Source organism: Furipterus horrens, unplaced genomic scaffold (assembly GCF_987537825.1).
Source record: "Furipterus horrens unplaced genomic scaffold, mFurHor1.1.pri manual_scaffold_10, whole genome shotgun sequence".
Taxonomy (NCBI): Eukaryota; Metazoa; Chordata; class Mammalia; order Chiroptera; family Furipteridae; genus Furipterus; species Furipterus horrens.
The window spans coordinates 90,570,757-90,591,855 of NW_028327180.1; the positions used below are offsets into that span (position 1 = coordinate 90,570,757).

The following is a 21,099-nucleotide window of genomic DNA, read 5'->3' on the forward strand; positions in this document are numbered from 1 at the left end:
TACTTCAATATCCAAATAACAAACAAATGTTTAAGAGTACTGCTGCTTTTAAGTATCATTTTTGTAAATGGTTTCTTTAGGGGAGTATCTTAATTAGCATCATGTTGGCTCTTTCTATTTTTTTTTACCATGTTCCTAGTGTACTTGGAAAATGTTTTTTAAGCCTTTGGTGTGAAGCGGTGTCTTTTTTTTTTCAGTTTTCCCTCATTTTTCTTTTTCATTTTTAAAATAATTCTGGAGTCTTTGGTTGAAAGAAAGAATACTATCTAAGAACAAAATGCTATTATTTTTAAAAAAGGTCTTCTAATATGTATTTTGTGTAACAAATTTCTGGAGCAAGTATGAATACTAAGCATTTTTATTTCCTATAGTGCCATCAATACAAACTTCTACTCTTTGAAAATTGAGATTTAAGTTACAGCCTTTGGTTTCTTGAAATTGGACACATAAAACACCCTTTCAAGTAATCAATGATCATTCCTGCTTTTCCCAGTTGCCATTCCTAAGGCTCTCTCTTGGTTGTTACATTCACCACACGAACACTGTGTTTCCCATAGAGGGAACAAGAGCGGGAGTGAGGGAGTGGGCCAGGGAAAGAGTATTGTGTTTGAATGCCAGTGGGTGACAGCGAACTGAAACCCTTCTATCTGGGATCCCAAACCATTTATGCAAAAGGATGTTTAAAGGACTCTGTCGGGGCACTGCAGTAACTGCATTTAGTAAAAAATAAATAAATACTAAGAAAAAAAACTAAACGATTATTTGTATCTATTGACTATTCATTTATAGCATGTTTAATTATTTACATAATATTTTAACACATCAGCTGAAGCCATAAACAGAATTCGCACATTGCCTTACCGTAAAATACAAATCAGAAGTTAAAAATATTTAAGAAATCTGTTTCAGTATTTACACACACTCAGTAAACGTCGTGGCAGCTCACAATACACGGACTCTGTACACTTAGCAAAATGGCATGATTGCTACAGTTGAGAGTATTTGCCCTAACCAACATGGTGGGGTTTAGTTATTTTTTTTCCCTCCTCCTAGAAGGATTTTTTAAATCATGTTCTATTTCCTTAAGACATTTTTTTTTTGTTTTAAAATCACCAATGGACAGTGTTATTTGTTTCCTCGAAAAAAGAGCTCAGGTAGACAAGCAACGCGAGAACGAGTCATGTCTGATGCTCTGAGGTACGGTACTGATTGTGCGATGGTGCAGAGGGAGTGCGGGCATTGGTTTGCCGACAGAGAGTTGCTCAGTACCCTGTGTATCACTGGTTTCAATGTGTCGATTTGTTGGGTGCCAAGTTAAAAATACTCATATGCTGGTTTAATGAAGGAAATAAAAGATATTAGCTTATTCCTCATGTTTTCCAACATATGACTGCGTATGTATGTATGTATGTATGTTTATGTGGGTATATATACACATATATACATAGACGTTGTTGTATGACCTGTTGTTTGTTGTTTTGCTGTTTTTGTTGTTGAGTATGAAGTTAATCATAAAACTGGAACGCGGTTATTTACAGAAAATGAAAATTGTCTTAGTTGTCAATTCAAAGCAGATCTTGCTTAAAATAAAGGTGATTCATTTCCCCATTTTGCTTTCCACCGAACTTTCTCTATGTGTTGTGCTTTTTGAAGCTGGCAGATTTTTTTTTTTTTTTTTTTTTGTTCCTAATGCTAGAAGATAAAGTCTTTTGGCTCATAAACCATTTTTATTATCATTATTTTTGACTGAGCACTGCTTTTGAAGAACTGAGGAAAGGTCTAGATGGCCCTGCATTTACATCCTTTCCCATTAGTAAGTTGCCGTGGAAAAACTGCAACGTTCCCTATGCAAACACGTGATTATGTTGCATGAGTTTTCAGTTCTGAAAATGCATTTCATACCTACTAGCAGTCATGTACAATGTATATTTACAGATTGAGATCAAAGGTTCCATTTAGACTGTGCATTTTAGAGTCAGAATTTGCCTATAAATTTCACAAAGATGAAAAAACACCTTAATTGCTGGCTATCTGGCTGTTTTTTAATCAAAAGACAAACTATACATATGTGTATAAACTGATAGTAATAGCATATCAGAATTGCCAAAATACACTTTTGTGGTCCTTAAATTTAACCACTGGCTATCAAGCTGACTGGTCTTTGTGGACTTATGAGCTCTAACAACCCCTTCCCTCTCCCCTCCCCCAACCCAATTCAGCCCAGTAAAAATGTAGTTTAAGAATCAGTTTTAATCAATTCTGTATCTACTGTTGGTTACCTCTGGGCGGGATGAGTCAGCTGCTTCTAACTACATGGTTACTGAATGGCGACATGCGGATTTTGCTCTAGGGCATCTGTTCCAAGGTCCCTTCTTCTCTCCTTTTCCTAGTTTCTTATCACTGAAAGCAGCAATGAATCTCTGGTTATACGCTTTTGACACTCATGCTGTGAGGCTGTTTCTTTCCACTCTGATCTGGATTCCTCTGCTCACTTCTCTGGGTGTCAAATTTTTAAGTGACAATATCAAGGATTTTTATGGCTTTTACAACAATTGCAAATAAGAGCCCACTTCTACACTTGGGCCCTGAGTTGTCTCTAGAAAAACCACCCTTGAATGGTATTTTGGAGTTGTGCACCTGAGTTATTAGCATGCTCCTTCCTGGTGTAGGCCACTCAAACTTTAATCCTGGCGACAAGAGGGAGGTGCTTTTATTAGTGATGCCCCCAAATCACTGCCTAGGAGAAAGCGTATCCCTGGAGAAACTTGAAGAACCTCTACTCTGAGCCCATTGGCAAAACTTAGCTGGATTCTGTCTAAAGATCATTCTCAGAGGTGTTCAAGTGTACAATAAAAAAATAAGGGCCACACTCCCTGATGCCAGTGGGGAGCAAAAAGTACTGTCCAATCTCAAGGCAAATTCAGAAAGCTAAGTACTAAACTTTTCTTTCTTCTTCTTCTCAGGTACTTGGGATAGAGGGCAGTAGGACCCCATCATATTCCAAGCAGCCGAATCATCAGGGGAAGTAACATAACATTTTATCCATGGGCAGATACTGGCCTTGGTTACTATGCACAATTAGGAATATTACCCTGAAAAGAAATGCTTTTTGGTTTTTAAATAGAAGTAGCAAAGTCATCCTCCAAGAAAAAGTTCAATCAAATCAAACTTAGAAAAATTTAGCAATTCACTATTTTCTCCATGAACCTCACATTGATAGAAATAAAATATATTAGCTTATTCTCTTGACTGTCCAGCATATGAATGCATATGTCCAATGAGTATAGGAAGAAGCACAATGACAACATTTAAAATTGAATAAAAACAGTACATCGTGCCCACCTGATTATCAGTTAAATATTCTTCTGCAGTATCAACTGAGGTTCATAACCTTTGTCACGTTAACATGGCTGTATTGGTATCCTGTTTTCCACTTGCTTTCTATATTTTCTTTGATTAGGGAGATTGCAACACACACAATTAAAGCAACCTTAAAAAAATCAAACCTAACAAACCCACAAATTAACTCTACTTGTGCAGATAATCTTTGAAGTCCTGTTTGCCATGAAAAATACCCAGGTGAACTTGATTGCACAGAAGGAGAAAGAGGTCACTCAATCTCTCCAAAGCCTTATGTTTTCTGTCTTCTAAGAACATAATCAGAATTTCAGAAGCAAGAAAAGCCAGAAAGAACCACTAATCCTTTAAAGAAATGAACAAATCCGTCCTTTCAAATACCCTGTTCAAGTCAGAAATAAACTTATAGGGGGAAATGTCGCAGAGACAGCTGGCATCGTGTGAAAAAAGGCAACCTGTTTGCTCACTCCGTCTGGGCGCTATATTAGTATATTTTAGTACCTCTCCTCTAACCTCCTACTAAGATAATGCTCACTCGGCTAACTTCTCTTTTGTGGATGTCTTTTAATTAGATAAACTGTGTAAGACTCTGTAGATACGCTGTCCAAAGTTTGTGAGGTTGGAAAAAGAATCTCTTGCTCTACCTCCTGCTACTGCTCACAATATGCACAGACCAGATGCTGCGTGGGGCTGGTAAGGGTCAGGACGCTTGCTTGCATTTTGTTACAACAGTCTTTTCTGGATTTTCCACTCTGCTCTGGGTTTTGAACTCTCCTTTTAACAACCTAGGAAATAGTGTTTAAAAAAAAATTTCTTTGGCCATCAGGCATGATAACGTTTAGAATTCTGATCTCTAAATGTCAAAATGGAAGCCATTATAGCTGACTCCTGGTGCTCAATCTGAAATTGGCCAAGTTGGTTTCTTGAATCTTTGTCTTGACTCCTTCTATCCTGTTTGAACTATGTGAGAACCTTCTAGAATCCAGGGGGAATTACCTTCCCATGGCACCATGATCACCATAATAAGAGGCACAGACCACCTTCCCTAAGTGTGTCCATGTGGCACTGAGGGCGATGTCTCAGAAGCAGGGGGCTGTCGCAGCAGCATGCCGACCATAGGAATGACGATGGGAGGGTCTGGACAGGACTGCTTCTCAGCGAAATGACTGACAATGCTAGGGAGCCTTCTAAGAATATCTTGTAAATAATTCCCCTCTGTGTCGGCTGCATACTAAGCAGACAAAGTGGAACACTCGGACTCAGTCTTGCCAGCGTGTGTACAGATCACTTGCATTTTAACTGAAAAAGCACAAGGATCTTAGTGTATTCATTACTGAGCAGAAGCAACCCCAATGGTATGAAATGGACCACAGGTTAGGCCAGCAACTAAGGTATTTTAGCATCACTTTTGTCCTGGATGGATGTGTTTTCCAAGTTCTACGTCAGGCTGTACAGCTGGTTGGAGGATGAATCTGGTCCTTGCTTCCTGCGAGAGGCCATATTTTAGTTCACGTAGTAAAGCCAATAGACGATGTTGAAGAAGGAAAAAACCACCGGGAAGAAGATGCGGGACCACCGATCGATGGCGTTCACATCAGTCAAGTCGGGGATGGTGATTTTCAGCTGGGAGGCGCGTCTCCGCAGGCGGCTTTTCTTCTGCGCCACGTGTCGCTCCAGAGCGTTTCGGCCAAAGCTGTGCCTGGGCAGCGCGGCCTTCCGGTACTGGATGCCGGAGGCGTCATAAGCCAGCATGGTGCTCCTGGGGTCTCCAAGGCCCATCACGGCCTCGGATGTGGCCATTTCATTTTTGATCTCCAGAGTGCTCAGTAAGATGTTCTCATGTGGGTCCATCTGCAAGAGAGAAGAATCAAATAAGACCATCAAAACAACAAGCCTTTACTGGGGTTTATTATAAGAGTGCGCTATGGCGCACAGTTTAGGTAGTACACTCTACCCTTGGGTAACACGGTTTCTAACTGCGTGCGTCCACTTGTACACGGATTTTTTTCAATAAATATCCATACTGTTTCAATCTGAGGTTGAGTCTGTAGATGTGGAGGGCCAACTAAATTCATGGATCGATGGCATTTTATAGGGGGACTTGAGCAACCTGAGATTTAGTAATCTGAAGGGGTCCTGGAACAGTCCCCCCACAGTTACCAAGAGACAACATAAGTTTTGGGGAAATCAAAAGTTAGACGTGGATTTTCAATTATGCAAGGGTCGGTGCCCCTAACCCCCATGTTGTTCAAGGGTTGACTTTGTATTTAACATAGTGGTTAAGGGAACTTTTATGGTTACATTATCTCAAGTTGAATTGTGGTTCTTCCTCTGTAAGCTATGTGAGTTTAAATTTCTTCATCAAATGGTATGATAATCTAACCTTAGAAGATTGCTATAATGATGTAATGATATCATAGATTGTTGCTAGTACAACTTTCATTATTTCTACTTAGGAAATGCAGAAAATTAGAAGGCATGATAGCCTTTAAAGAATTCATAGTCTTGAAACTAATATATAAAATATTAAACTGTACTAGATATAAAATAGTATCTATTAGGGGATTAATTACTGGATTTCAGTGCTTGCAATAGTAGCATAATTACAGATGAATTCATGATAAAACCAGAACTAAAAACAGTAGGTAATATTTATTAAGAACTTGCTAGATATGCCAGAAACATTTTTGTATAACTTCATTTAATTGAGGCTTAACGCCCACAATTACAAGATGTCACCTTAAATTTGTAGTGTCAACATGAATAAGGGAAAGAAAGAGTTTTCAAATGAAGGCAAGGAGTGACTTGTCAAAATTCAATAGAACTCAGAATAAGGAACTTGAAGAAGACAGCTGGGCAGACTGTGGGTGGAGGGGTGGTGAGTGGGTGAGGGGTGAGGGGTGAGGGACTGACTTGAGAGGGAAAAAAGGAGGCAGGATTTGAGAAGAGAGTCAGCCCAGAGTTGGCTGTACTGAGTTGAATTATGGGCCCAGGGAATAGAATTGAGGCAGCTGTGCCGATAGGGTGACCCTTTTCTCTCTTGGATGATTTCTTCTTGGCAAAGCTAAAAGTAAAGGATGAATACTGACCTCATGAATCCCAAAGAGTAAATGATTTGTAATTTTATTTTTTAAGAAGGAATGATTTGTGTGTTTTATTTTTAAGAGGCCTCAACGGCTACGGACAATAAAACTTATCCACAACATGTTTATTATTAATAACATGTTATATTTATTTTGGTGGAGAATCAGGATATACCAATTTCCAGTGAAATTTTTGAGATTATAAAATTAGAGAAAAATAGCCAATGATAGGTACTGATGATACATGGAAGCAAGGACTATAACCAAACACTTAATTGGAAGATATAATGCTCTGAGCTTCATGAATTATGCAGAAGGCAGAAAGAATGTTGCTGAGATTATATACTATCAATTAGCTTTCAAATGTGCTTTAATGATGCTGTATTATAAATTCAAATCTGAGATCTTTTGAGAAATAGAGGCCATAAAATATGTTGGGACATAATGATTGAGCAATTAATCTCTGCCTGCTGATCAGACATTGTGTATGTTTGGTTTATGGTAGTATTTTGCTTAGTGGAAATGTTAAACAAATATATTCTTAAGAATAATTTTAAAAGTTTATAAACTTTGGAAAGTAAACCCAATAAATGTTGAAATACTTCTGTCAAGCAAGGGCCGAGTAATGGCCGTAATGATGGGTTTGATGGCCTGCGGAGGAAAGGAATATTTAAAGCTACATCCTATGTGTCAGCACTTTGCAGAAATGGTCTCACTGGATGCTCCAAACCATCCTTTGATGGTTAAAACCTTTCCTAGGTTTTAAGTGAAGCCATTTGCCAAATTTCCAAAGTCACGTAGCTACTAAATGGTGGAACTGGAACTCAAACCTTAATCATTAGAGTTCAGAGTCTGCGGGAGAGGACTGGGGCTCCCCGATGTTCATGGAGAGTGAAGCCGATGGAAATGGGAAACCTATGGCCTAGCCCTGGGTATTTCAGATGGCACGCTCATGTTCTGTTCTGCTTTGGGCTGTTGACTGTCATTTTAATTACCTAAGAAATGGCAGTGTAGCAAAATTTCTTTGGCCACTATGCATGTTGATATTTAGGAGATTTCCCCTCTCTACGCACCAGGATATTTGTTTTTCTATTGAGCAATTGTAAAAAGAACATTTATGAATATATACACCCGACTTGACTGGGGTAAAAACATAAATCAATAATGATAATCATAAAAAATAACAGAGTGGAGTATTAGTGAGGGAAACTTGTTCTAAGTTTAGAACAAATGATTCTTGAATAATTTGTGTAATTTTGGTAAGTTTCTGTTTCATTATCTATGGAATTCATGACTTGTCAGATGAGATGGTTCCTGAAGCTATATTATTGATTTTTCATGTACAAATTAAAAAAAAATTTAATAAACACCACTGTGTTTATGGCACTGGGCCAAGTACCACTGCTATGCTGGTGAGGAAGACAGTATGGCTGTGGCCCAGGGCAGCCGCAGTCACTAGAGAGAATATTGGACTGAAGTGAAAAGACTAGAGTTTTGGTTTCTGTGTGTGTGTGTGTGTGTACACGCATGCACGCATGCACGTGTGTTTTGGAAAAATGATTTGATCCCTCTGAATCTAGGTTTCTTCAACTGTAAGAATAGGGTTTGGGGAGATTAGCTGAGGAGGGCTCTGTGGGAAGAACTTGGGAAATGAAAGCGCTACGCTAAGTTGATTGTTATGATTGCTATGGATGCAGTAGGCTATATACGGTTTGCAGGGAGGAGGGAAAACACAGCAAATAGCTGCGCCTAAAAGAAATGTAGGTACGTTGTAGGTCCGCTGACCTTGCACTATATCTGGAACAGATATGGGCGATGAGTTTCCTATAGGCAAACACTACTGGACATCTTCACAGGCCGGAATGGGAGTGTGGTAGTGGTGGGTGAGCTTCCTATGAATGACGCTTTCCGAATGGGGGCAGTTTGCACACCCCCTGAATCAGTGGTTCGACTAGGGAGATGGGTGGACTTCTCTGCTGACCCATGTGCTGATGGTTGTAATGGCAAATTCACGTTAAACATTTGGATTAAGAGGTTTTCTTTTCCTTATTTCTATTCCCCACCCTAATATATATCCCAAGAAGAAAAGAAAAAGCTTGGTTAACAGAGTTCTGTTTTGTTTAAAATATACTGCATTGTACAATAAAGAGTGAGCCTTATTTTTATACAGTAATTTTTAAATTCCAGGTCTGTTTCCTTTTTTGCACCTTTCCCAGACACAGGTGCATGCTTTGGAGGAATGTCCTTGTTCTATAATCATATACAGAACAGCAAATCACATCTCTCAGTGACCCAGAAGCATCACAGGCTTACCTGGGGAAGGGAGAGTGGGGCTATTTTGAATCTCAGTTCACCACTCACATCATCAAAAGGAAAGTGAGAAACTACAAAAATCAAAAAAATCTTAGCTGTGCAATTTCCAATTACCATGACTAGTGTGTGGGTGGCAGATCTTGTTTTATCTTCCAAGAAATGATCTTGGGACCTGAGTAACTTGAAATGTTAAGACAATGAATTGTTAACCACCTGGGAATATCCAAAGCATTCTTTCGAAAGGAAAAAACTCTGAAACTACCTCGTATACAGTCAGTATTCAAAGAGGTGAAAGAAAGTTCACCCAACTAAAATATAATACAGAGATTCCAGGAGAGCAAGAGAAGGTCACCAACTTTGAAAATTTTGATGCCACTATCAAAGTAAGTGGAGAAATACTAACCAAATGTGGAGTTTAGAACTGGTAGGTAAATATAGGAGACCACTGTTGAAATATGCAGGTAGTTGCAGGAAGGTGGTCCTTTTTTAATTAAAGCCAGCAGAAATTAAAAGGGCCGAGATTATTGTCACTCTTTTTTTTTTTTTTCTATTATGCTATTGTAAAGTGCATGAAATCTCACAACCATATTATGAGGATGGAGTTAGTACTACTAGCATTTCATAAACAACCCTTTCCATTAAAACCAGAAGTTCATGGGTAGCTAAAAGCTAATTAAGCAGTAAAGAAATAACTTAAGTTTATGTTTGCAGATTTGAACCTTCAACTCTTTATACTAAATATTTTCACTCTAGGGTGAAATACCTATGAAGTGGATGCTGGTGGCTGTCAGATATGAACATGGGTAGATCACCTTAGTACATGTCTCAGGTTTCCTTAGTAAAAAAAGGATTCCCTATTAAAGAATCAAATTAATGGATTTATTCCTTATGGATCAGCGATCTGTGTGGCCCTACTTTATTAGTCATTACAAAGTAAAAACATTCTTCTTCAGACACACAAAACCCCCCATTTGGCCTAGTGCGTGAATCAAATGAGCTTGGTGTGGGTGTAAGGTATTGTTCTAGTCAGTGACAGTGAAGCTTTTAGAGGCAGTAAGAGGTAGAGCTCAGAAGCAGAAAGACTAGAGTAAGTTTTCTCCCTCTAAAGGACCCTGAAGCTCAGGTTTTCCTAAAAGGTCATGATCAGTACGGTCTGGTGATGGACATGCCTGCTCCTTTTTGGTCCCGTTCCTTTGAGTCCCTGCTCTTCTAACATCCACAAGCAGAGTAGAAGGACCACCGACTCCAGGGATGACACTTGGTTCTAACCCTGGCTTCCTCTGAGCCTTGGTGTCCTTCAGGTAGAAAACCTACGTGCATTCAGGGAAGCTTTTGCTGACTCCCTTCACCAGCTTAAATCCTCTTGCTATGACCTCACAGAACCCTTGATTCCCTTATGGTGGCAAGTATGCAGGCAGGGACGACACGCTGCTGCCATGTATCCCTAATGCAGACCACGACAGTGGGTACCAAGTAATATTCATAATAAAACTTGCTTACACGGATTTCTGAGAGGGTTACAGGGTCACGTGATCCCATCAGGCTATGGAGAAGTAATGGAAAGTAGTGAACTAGACTGAAAAATATAGGCCTGCCTGAAGGACATTTACATCCAAATGTTTAAATTTCACTAATAGTGGCCCAAATCCCATATATCCAAGCATTCAGCCTGTTGCATCAAATTTCTTTTAGATTTAATTTAGGAAAAGTGCGCCTTTCAGTTCCATTCAATGTATAATTAATTACCAATCACTTAAAAAATGTTTGGGTAACATAGGAATAATGGGTAAGAACAATTCACCAGGCAAAAATCTTGTGGTCTTGCAGCTTCCTTGAAAATCGTGATTCTGACCTAGTTCTGGTATTGCTTTTCCGAAACACATGGGGCCATGCTGTGGCAAAATCTGCAGTGTTTCTCTGTGTTTGAACTTCCTACGTAGCCTTCCCGCCCCCCTCTCTGTAGCTTAATTATTTCCATTTCTTTTACAGTCACAGAATCAAATTCATTTCTCTTGGGAAATTATTTCTTTCTATGTATATGTTAATGTATGTGTAATTCATTAAGAATAGCATACTTGTATAACTACAGATCACTGATTAAAAAAATAATATTTGAATTGAAATCGAAGGATGAATGTTAAATTTGGAGGAAAGAAGAGTACATTCAAATGCTATATTTAATAATAGTAAAGTACAATTAATAAAATATATGATAAATTGACATTTCTTTTAGAGGGCTGGGAGAATTCTGGTTTTCTCCTCTCAATTTAATAAAGTACAAGCTAGGAGACACGACCCTCACCCCACCTTTTTGTTAGTAGTTTCAAATAAAGTTCAGTCAGGAGTAATTTTCATTGTATGGGAAAACCATAAGAGGATCATACCAAAGTCATTATAAAGAAAAAAAAAAGTGAAGGAAACTATATTTACAACCTATATATTTTATGGACATTTCTTTCATCCAAAAGAGGAACTTAACTTTAAATTATTACACATCCTCAGGATGCGTGGAATGGAGCCAGTTTTACAATAAACTCACCTAAGTTCAAAGTCCTGTTTTGACAAATTTCGAGACATAGATATGAGAATGTGTGTACCCAATTCTGAACACTCAAAGACATTTTAACACCTGGAGGCTCAAATACTGACAGGGGAAGGTTTGTTGTAGTTCAATTTTCATCTGAATTATTGACTCAAGTTCCCAGCTGGAGAGATGATTGATCTGATATTTTCATTTGCTGGTTCATACAATTCAAAGCACTATGGACAATGGCTTGATAAAGATTTTTAGGTACGCCATGTAACTAGAAATTCACAATTTCCAAATTCCTTTTTAAATAATAACCACAGAGTACAATTGTTTTGATTTCTTTTTGCAAAGCTGGAAACATTCCTGTCAGTTTCCAATGTGCAGGGGTGGTGGGAGGAAGACTGGGTAACCATTGGCAGAAAACAAGCTGTACCCTGGGACTTACACAGATTGTCAAGGGTGATGCCAGTGCACACTGATAATAGGGGAAGGGGGTGGCTTTTCCAGCCACACACTCTCCTCTTCATAGTCTTCCATAACCCAGAATAGTGAGTAATAAATGTGGTGGTTCATCACGTCAATCAAATTTCAAGATTTCCTGCCTTCTGACCAAGATGGAGGCCTTGACACACACGCTACATCTCCCTCCACAACTAAGAAGGAATACAACTACCTCAAAATGAGAGACAACCAGAAGTTCCAGAAAACAGAGCTGCATGGAAGTCCAACAAAAAAAGGTATAAAGAAAAAATACTCATCCAGACAGGTAGGAGGGGCGGAGAGGATGTGCTGTAGTGGTGGTAGCAGCGGCAGGCTGGTGGAAAGTGCAGTCACACATTTTAAAAAGTCAGGAGGGACACCTGGGGAGAGATCCTAGCAGCAGACCAGACTGCACAGCTCACCTCCCAGCGCCGAGGAAAATAAAGCCTCATTGCTTCTGACTGTGCAAACCAGTGGGAGTTGGGGCAGAGGAAGAAACTGCCAGTCTCTCAGTGGAGTCTACTTGTTTAAAGGGCCCCTATGGTCCTAGAACGTCTGCAGACCCACTCACTCTGGGAACGATGGCCAGGGCAGCAGCTAGAGAGGTGCATGTCCCATATGGAAGTGAAAGAAGTGCCTGGAAAAGGGGCAAGTGCTGAGCAGGCAGCATTGTTCCCTCTCTGACCCCCCCCCCCCCACAGCACCACAACATGGTGAAATGGGTCGCCCTCTACTGACGCATATCTAAGGCTCCGCCCCTTACAACATAACAGGAGCGACAGGTCTACCTAAGACACAGAGACAAACAAACACAGGGACTTTTCAAGATGAGGAGACTGAGAAGTGTGGCCCAAAAGGGGGAATAGATCAAGGTTCCAGTGGGAGAACTAAGTGACAAGGAGATAGCCAACCTAACAGATGAGGAGACAGACAACCTAACAAATGCAGAGTTCAAAACACTGGTGATAAAGATGCTCACAGGCTTAACATATATGCTTGAGTATGGCAAATGCATAACGAAAGAAGTGAAGGCTATGCTAAGTGAAACGAAGGAAAATCCACACAAAACCAATGGTGAAGGGAAGAAAACTGGGTTTCAAATAAATGATTTGGAACATAAGGAAGAAGAAAACAGTCAACCAGTACAGAATGAGAAAACAAGAATTGAAAAAAATGAGGAGAGGTTTAGGAACTTCTGGGACAACTTTAAATGTACCAACATCCAAATCACAGGGGTGCCAGAAGGAGAAAAGGAAGAGAAGAAATTGAAAACTTATATGAAAATATAATGAAGAAAAACTTCCCATATTTGGCAAAGAAAATAGACATACAAATCCAGGAAGCACAGAGTCCCAAACAAGCTAGACCCAAAGAGGACCATACCAAGACACATCATAAAATGCCAAAGGTTAAAGATAAAGAGAGGATCTTAAAAGTAGCAAGAGAAAAGCAGAGAGCTGCCCACAAAGAGGTGCCTGTAAGACTTTCAGCTGATTTCTCAGAAGAAATTTTGCAGGGAAGAAGTGACTGGCAAGAAGTATTCAAGGTGATGAAAAGCAAGGACTTACAACCAAGATTACTCTATCCAGCAAAGCTATCATTTAGAATGGAAGGGCAGATAAAGTGCTTCCCAGACAAGGTAAAGCTAAAGGAGTTCATCATCACCAAGCTATTATTATATGAAATGTCAAAGGGATTTACTTAATAAAAAGAAGATCAAAATTATGAACATTAAGATGGCAACATACTCACAACTATCAACAACTGTATCTAAAAAATAAAAACAAAATACAACTAAGCAAACCAGAATAGGGACAGAATCATAGGTATGGGGATCATTTGGAGGGTCATTAGCTGGGAAGGGTAAGGGGGAGAAATGGGGAAATGGTGCAGGGATTAAGAAGCATAATTGGTTGGTACAAAATAGACAGGAGGAAGTTAAGGATAATGTAGGAATGGGTAAAGCCCAAAAGAACTTATATGCATGACCCATGGACATGAACTAAGAGGGGTGGGATTGCTGGAGGGAAGGTGGGTACCGGGAAGAGAGGGGCATAGGGGAAAAAAATTGGGACTACTGTAACAACAATCAATTAAATACACTTAAAATTTTTTTTCAAGATTTCCTGGCCCCGACTGACTTTAAGGTTGTGATACTCATCATTCCAGATCATTAAGAGACTCATGGTTTCCTCTTGGTCCTGGGTCCTGAAAGTGACCCCAAACTTGTTGCCTAAGCTAACAAGGATGGGTTTGAACATACAGAAATACCCATCACCTCAGTTCTGGGTCTGGGGGGCATTGCAGTCTACTTCTAGGTTTCAGCTAAAAGCAAAGAGGCCAAGTTTGGTTAATGTTTTAATGCATCTAAATATCTGACAATTCTGGAAGACACTGACTCAAAAAGAGAATTTCTCAGTCCACTGACTTCCAAAAACCCTGTCTAGACCATAATAATCAGATCCCCTTGCATGTATCAGACTCACTCCTTTCAGAGAACCTTGCCCACTGCCTCCTATTGTTTTCATTTAATTTGGTCATGAAGCCAGAAAGCTGACCAAGTGCAGACCATACAGGCTGGACTCCCACGAACATGGAACACGAGGGCAGCAGAAAGCAGCAGCTCATTCAGCTCCACAGAGAGGCAGGGAGTGCAGCCAAAGACCTTTGCTTCTATGAATTTGGAGTCCAGGGTGGCTCCTGACTGGCAGGGGGCATGAGCGTGATGCTAAACTGGACTCCCTGCAGAGAGGTGGGCTGGATAGGGACGGTGCATGGACTCACACTGATTACTGAATCCTGTGAGTGGGAGTTTACACATGTTTGGTACTAACTAGCACTGATGAAAAATGAATCAGCAGTAATTACAAAAAATGATTTAGTCAAAACAATGAAGTGTGTATAGTTGGCCTTCCATATCTGTGGGTTCCACATACACAGAAATTACAAAAAATGATTTAGTCAAAACAATGAAGTGTGTATAGTTGGCCTTCCATATCTGTGGGTTCCACATACACAGAAATTACAGAAAATGATTTAGTCAAAACAATGAAGTGTGTATAGTTGGCCTTCCATATCTGTGGGTTCCACATACACAGATTCAAGCAACCACAGACTGAAAATATTCGGAAATATAGTACGCATGTCCACTAAATATTGACTAATGGTATAATATTATCTGCTAATCCAACAGATGCTCCTTGCTCACAGAGACCACATCCTAAAGGGAAGATATGCCTTAAACAAACACCTCTGGAAACAACATGTAATTACAAAGGACAATGAGGGCAGTGAGGAAAGTGTCTGCACTGCTATGAGAACACCTCTCCGGGAGCCCAGTGCAGTGAGGCAGAATCATGGAAGGGATTTTGAGCTGAGGTCTGAAAGATGCAGCATGTATAAGAGTAAGGATGGATGAAAAGGGATTCTTCTACTTCCAATTACCTGATGAAGCAAATGCTTGGTCCTATTCGAACAGGGGCATTAAGTAACAGTAATGTTCTATTAAGAAATTGTCTGGAGCTTGTAAAGCCTTTTGTTGTTGTAATCATTTGCCATTTGTATTGGTTATAGTAACACTGCCCTTAGCATCAATTATTTTATCTTTGTTGCATGCAATGGGTACAAGCTTAAAAAGACAGTTGTCCCTCTGTCTCCAAGGGGAATTGGTTCTGGGTGTCCCTCCCCATCAGATACCAAAATTCATGGATGCCCAAGTCCCTTACATAACATGGTGTAGTATGTGCATATAATCTATGCACATCCACCCATGTACTTTAAATGATCCCTAGATTACTTATAATACCTAATACTATATGAATAGTTGTACTGTTTATTGTTTCGGGAATAATAAGGAAAAATGTCTGTACATGCTCAGTAAAGATGCAACCCCCATCGGCCTAATTATTGGTACGTAATACATATCAGCAGTTGAAGAAGAGCTAGTTTGTGGAGAAAGAGGTTAGATTTTAAAATAGGCTCCCATGGCTAGACTGTAGGAACTCGCAGGGTAAACCAGTAAGCATTCCGTCCTTTGGGCTGAGCTATAGGGGCTCCCTGAAGCCAGGTTAAAAGCAGATGGGGTCAAAGGCAAGGTCACTGAGCCTTGTGATCTTGGGTGGGATATTAATCTTTCTGAGCCTCCGTTTTCTCAATTGTCTCAATTGTCAAACTGGTATAATAGTACCTGCCTTTCTGGGTTATTGTGAAGATTAAATGAGATAATTCATACAAAGTGCTCAAAACAGTGCCCTATCTGACAAACTCAAGAAATAGTAACCTTTATTACTATAGAAGTAAGCAGGGGAAAGGAGTGAACTTGTGCTATACCATGATCAGGAAAGGTCTGGAGACAACTTCCTGCCGTGCAGGTGGTGACAGAGGGTAACACGCAGCAGATGTCCCGTGACTCTTTAGGAAACACACATGCATCAGGACAGATGTGCTTCTCTTTGCCACAGCCGTGTGGATGGATTCCAGGCTGTGTGAATCATCTGCTTTCCGTCTCCCAGGAAAGTGTCTGAAACGGAGGCCTCATCATTCACATGCCTAAGAGATGGCACTGTGAGTAACGTTTCTTCCTGATTCTTGCTTTGGGGCCCCTGCTTGGTTCTTTTTCCTTAGAGTGGGCAGAGGCAAGAAGTAACTCAAAATGTCCCATTTTGTTATTTGCCAACAGGATGAGTTAAAGTCTAAAAATGGAGAGTTTGCAGCCATCAGCAAAACTAGTTTTTCAGATCTATTTCCCACTTCACTTACTTATGGGAAATATGTCTCTCTCCAAATTAAATGCCTCTATAAAGAAAGCTTCCTTAAGACGATAATGATAATATGAAATTACATTTTAGAGATAATCTTTGTACAGCAGTATTTTAAATTCCAGTGTAGATAAGAACATCTATAGAGTTAATTAAGTCTTGAAGACAAAAGTTTTGGAATCAGCTTTGCATTCCAGCTTCTCCACTGATTAGCTGTGTGACCTGGGGCAAGTTCCATAACTTGGCTGAGTCTCAGTTTCCTCATCTTTAAAATGAAATTACATCACCTCCTCTTCTTTAAAGTGAAGCAACATTTTATGAAGGTCTGTTTTAAGATTGAGACAAGTGATTTAAAGAGCATACAAACATGTCTGGCATAAAATTAGGTGTGTAACAGAAGGTAACCATTTCTATGATAGTCGCTGACTTATATAGGCGGGTAAGGCTAATTCTTTATATTTTCTAGTTAGCCCCTTGCAGTGGATGAGGTAGTTGAATCTCTCCTACCCAGTGTAACAGTGGTAGAAACTGACCCCTCTTCCAGAGGTGAACTTGACTGCTTTCTGCTAGTTGACGTATTTCCCCTTGCCTTGCCATGGATTGGTTCAGGGATGGGAGACCTAAGTCAACTGAACCAATGAAAAGAAAGAAAAGGTTTGTTGGAGGCCTTTGGGTTAAAAGAAATCCCCATCTCTCCTTCTGGATATGAATGAAAAACACAAAGTCCTGTAGCGACTGGCAGCCATCTCTCAGAACAGGGAATCCCTGGTGCGGTCCTGGCTGGCTTGCCTGAGAGAGCTTCACTCCCGCCTTGCCCCCGCACCTCTGCGTACTCTTTGCGCAGGCCCACTACCTTCAAGGGGGGTGGGAAATCAGAAGGACCTCATTAACACAATTTGAAATAGCAATTTTTAATAGTTTCAGATAAAATTCAACTTAGGGCAATGATAAGGTCATGTGTAATCTGTAATTATAATTATAGAAATATATAACTTTTCAAAAGCATCCTGCAGCAATTCTAATGAAAATGCCCTCCATTTACTTCAGTCGGGTATGATTCCTCAAATGGCTTTCATATCCTTTCTCTCATTGCTTCTGTAGCATCTGAAAGACCAGGCATGGACCTTCCCGTCTCATGGACAACAGAGCCATGGCCCAGAGCAAGTTTCTTCCCAAAGTTGCGGAAGAAGCTGACCTAGGCTGAGTGCCCGGGCTCTTGGAATCTAAATTAGACTCTGGGGCTGGTTCCGCCAATTACAGAACTGAAGAAAGATAGTTTAAAACAGCTTCACATGCAATCTGTGATTAAAATGTGCAATTCAGAGAGAGAGGTCCAGGTTTATATTGCAGCTATAGTTAGTCCCAGCTCTGCCATTAACTAGTTTATACAATCCTGAGCAAATCGCTGATATTTCTGGGTTTCAGTTTCTGCACGTAAAAATGCAATATCATAAGAAAAAAACTGAGCTCTGTATGGTGATGTATGTTAACTGGATTAATCATGGTGATCATTTTGTAATATATAATAGTATCACATCATTATGAAATAAATATGAAACTAATGCTACGTCAATGACACCTCAAAAAAAGCACCCCCAAAACTAAGGAACTAAAAAATGTTGTAAAAAGTAAAAGAAAATGTTAATAAAAAATAGAAAAAAAGTGAGACAATATTTGGCGGTGAAGTTTCCTATTCTTAAGCCTCTGATAGGCACTGTGAATTGAGACCCTGGATCCAGTCAACTACAGAATTGTCAGTATAGTTGTCAAGGCAACCACTAGCCGATCAGGGTTGGTACTCAAAGTGTAACTCATTTACGTGTCCTGGGTGGATCCTTGCTATTCAGTGTGGTCTACAGATCAGCAGCCTTGGCATCACTAGAAAGTGTGTTAGAAATGCAGACCCACAGAAGAAGGATCTGCACTTTAACAAGGTACCTGGATAGCTTTCATGCACATTAAAGGTTGAGAATCACTGGTTTAAATGATCTCTTGGATCCTTTAAAGTTCCAGAAGTCAGTAACTGTAACGTTTTTAAAGGAATTCCTATGTCCCTTGGTAGCTCTCCAGGTGTGCTAAAAACAAAGTCTTCATCTTCTGTGGAGTGCAGGGATGGAGGAGGTAATTGGTGGTTTTTTGTGCTCTCCTTTTGAAATGCTGAATTACTCACAACCAAGGTACCAGCTAAACTCGAGGGGAAACTGAGATGCAGAAGGAACCACGGAGCTGCCCCCGCCCGGGATCCCCGTGCAGCTGTGGTGTGATGGCTTCTGCGCATTTAGCCGATTACATGGTGAATTACCCAAGCGGAGATATGCCAAATGCGCCGTCCACGCTCACAGCCCGGCTCTTGTTAGGAGAACTCCCGTTAACCTGGCCTAGCCTTGTCAGATGTCTGTCTGCTCCATTTTAACGCTAAAGGACCCTCAGCTCTGAGATCTGCAGATGATGGCGCAAAGGACAGTGACTACACTTTACAAAATACAGGCTGAGTTAGGAAAGGAAGAAAATGATAAGTTTAGGGAGAGAGAACAACAAACCCAGCTGCCAAGCCGATGCTTTTGTGGAAGAATAAAATATCAGCTAGGTTCTGTGCAAAATATTGAAAATTCTCTCTTATAAAAAATGAAAAAAAAAAAAAAAGACTTGGCGTTAAATTCCCAGGTCTGCTACTTACTTGCTGGGCAGCTGCGTATGTTACTTCTCTCTGGGCCTCAGCTTTCGCCAATAGTAAAATTTCAGAGGGTTGTAGGAGTGCCTGGTAAACCAGCAAGCTTCATCCTTTCATGAGCATCAGAGTCGCTGGGGGAATTTGCTAACATTTCAATGCTTAGGACATCGGAATTTCAGAATCCATAAACCTAGGGCTGGGGCTGGGGACCTGTGTTTCTTGGCGTACTCGTGATTCTGACATTGTGGGCTGGAGGGGGCCCCCTGCAAACTGCTGTCATGGGTACCGGAGGGTAAGGAAGAATTCGAGTGGACCGCCTGTAAGCTCTTCGGAAACGTTAGTTTTTAGAAGATATTGGTAGTTCAGATGGGGGCGTGACGAGCTAGATGCCACCCAGCGCGTAGGAGCAGGAAGGGGAGCGTTCCCACGGCGCCGGGATGCTTTCCTTGTCACGTGCAACATTTCTTAGAGAGCTTTGCTGGAACAATGCAACAAGGCACTGAGGACGGACGCAGATCAAACGATGATGTATTATCACATCCAGGGATGAAAGGCAGTGCTGCACGGTGGGCAGGTTACGGCCCAGAACTTGGGTCTTTGTTATTTAATTGCTGAGGGTCCTTGGACTAGTCCCTCTTCCTCTCTGACTGTCAGTATCTTTATTTACAAAACAAGCGGACCCTTTAATGTTCTTTCAAGGGTTAAAATACTGCTGTTCTGTCATAGCCATGTACATCCTGGCTGGGCAGTACAGCTCCTTGCTTTTCTTTTTGAGATGGAATGTACCTTTTACTCTGTGAAGCTTTTACTAAACGTGTCTGAAGGTAACATCTCCCTCCTTGAAACTCGGTAGCATGGACCATCTGTACCATATACTATTCATTCTGATTACCTAATACTATTTAAAAGAATATGACGGGGCAGAGGACTCTTCCATGAGTCTGAGAGAGACTGTGTTTCTGAATTTAGAAACAAATCTTAATAGGAAAAGTCAGAGTTCTGTCTTGCGATCCCTTCCACAGTGGGTGTCAACTTCATGGGGACCGTTTATCCCCGCACTGCCTCCTACAATCCTTGAACCACCTGTGAGGGTGGGACTGTTAGCCCCATTTTACAAAGGAGGAAACTGAGGCTCAGAGAGCTTTTCCACGCTCATAAGTGACAGTCATGGGCGTTAACTCAAAGTTGCCTCAAATCCAGAATCAAGTAGCATTGATTAAGCCAGGTCTGCCTGTGCCCTTAGCCTCTGTGCTATTCTCCAGAAGCAGAAGTTTGATAAATACTTGCTTGGTAATGAACACACTGGTGATGCTCCTTCCAAATCCATATCCCTTGGGAGAAACGTCTAACATTCCCCTGCAGTGGAGCAAAGTGGAGCTGAAAGGCTCTCATAGGAACAAAGCCGGAGTCTTTGGCTTCAGGGGGCCAACCTTCTCAACTGCTGAACTAAGACAACGGATCCTGGCTGAGGACATCTGCAATGCTTTGTAAAGCAGTATTCACTCTGGAGGGCTCGTTATTGCAGTGTCTCCTCAGGGTGGCACCCGGGGTTGGCAGGCGTATCTGCCAGGACTGACGCAGAGACGCCCACTCCCCACGGGGCAGTCATGGCAGGTGTCCTCAATGGAGAGAGCCTGCTCTGGTGCCCTTGAGGCCAGTCCAGCTTCCAGAAATTCTCTGCAGCAGAAGCTAGAAGCGTTGGGAGGCCAAGAGACAGCTTGTTCATTGCTGAGGGAGATTTCAAAATTATGTCAGGTCTGTTTTTACGTCTCCCCAGGTGCCCTTTGCCAAAATGAAACAAGCAATCTTGCAAACCTCTTCTCAGCAGAGGCCATAAAATTCCTAATTTCTCCAGGAACACAAGGCTGCTGGAGGTACTGGGCTTGTTGTTTTACAAAAATAATTTAA

The 21,099-nt window shown here is 40.8% G+C and overlaps 1 protein-coding gene across 2 annotated transcripts in view; it reads right to left on the bottom strand.

Moving 5' to 3' along the window:
• Nucleotides 1-3,196: 3,196 nt before the first annotated feature.
• The window catches only part of GABRB2 (gamma-aminobutyric acid type A receptor subunit beta2), a 193,812-nt gene continuing 175,909 nt past the window's right edge, over nucleotides 3,197-21,099 (bottom strand). For both annotated transcript variants that reach the window (XM_090288538.1, XM_090288539.1), the window contains one exon: nucleotides 3,197-5,208. In XM_090288538.1, the coding sequence (XP_090144664.1) occupies nucleotides 4,861-5,208 (348 nt within the window). In that variant the 3' untranslated portion in view covers nucleotides 3,197-4,860. The remainder of the gene's footprint in view (nucleotides 5,209-21,099) is intronic.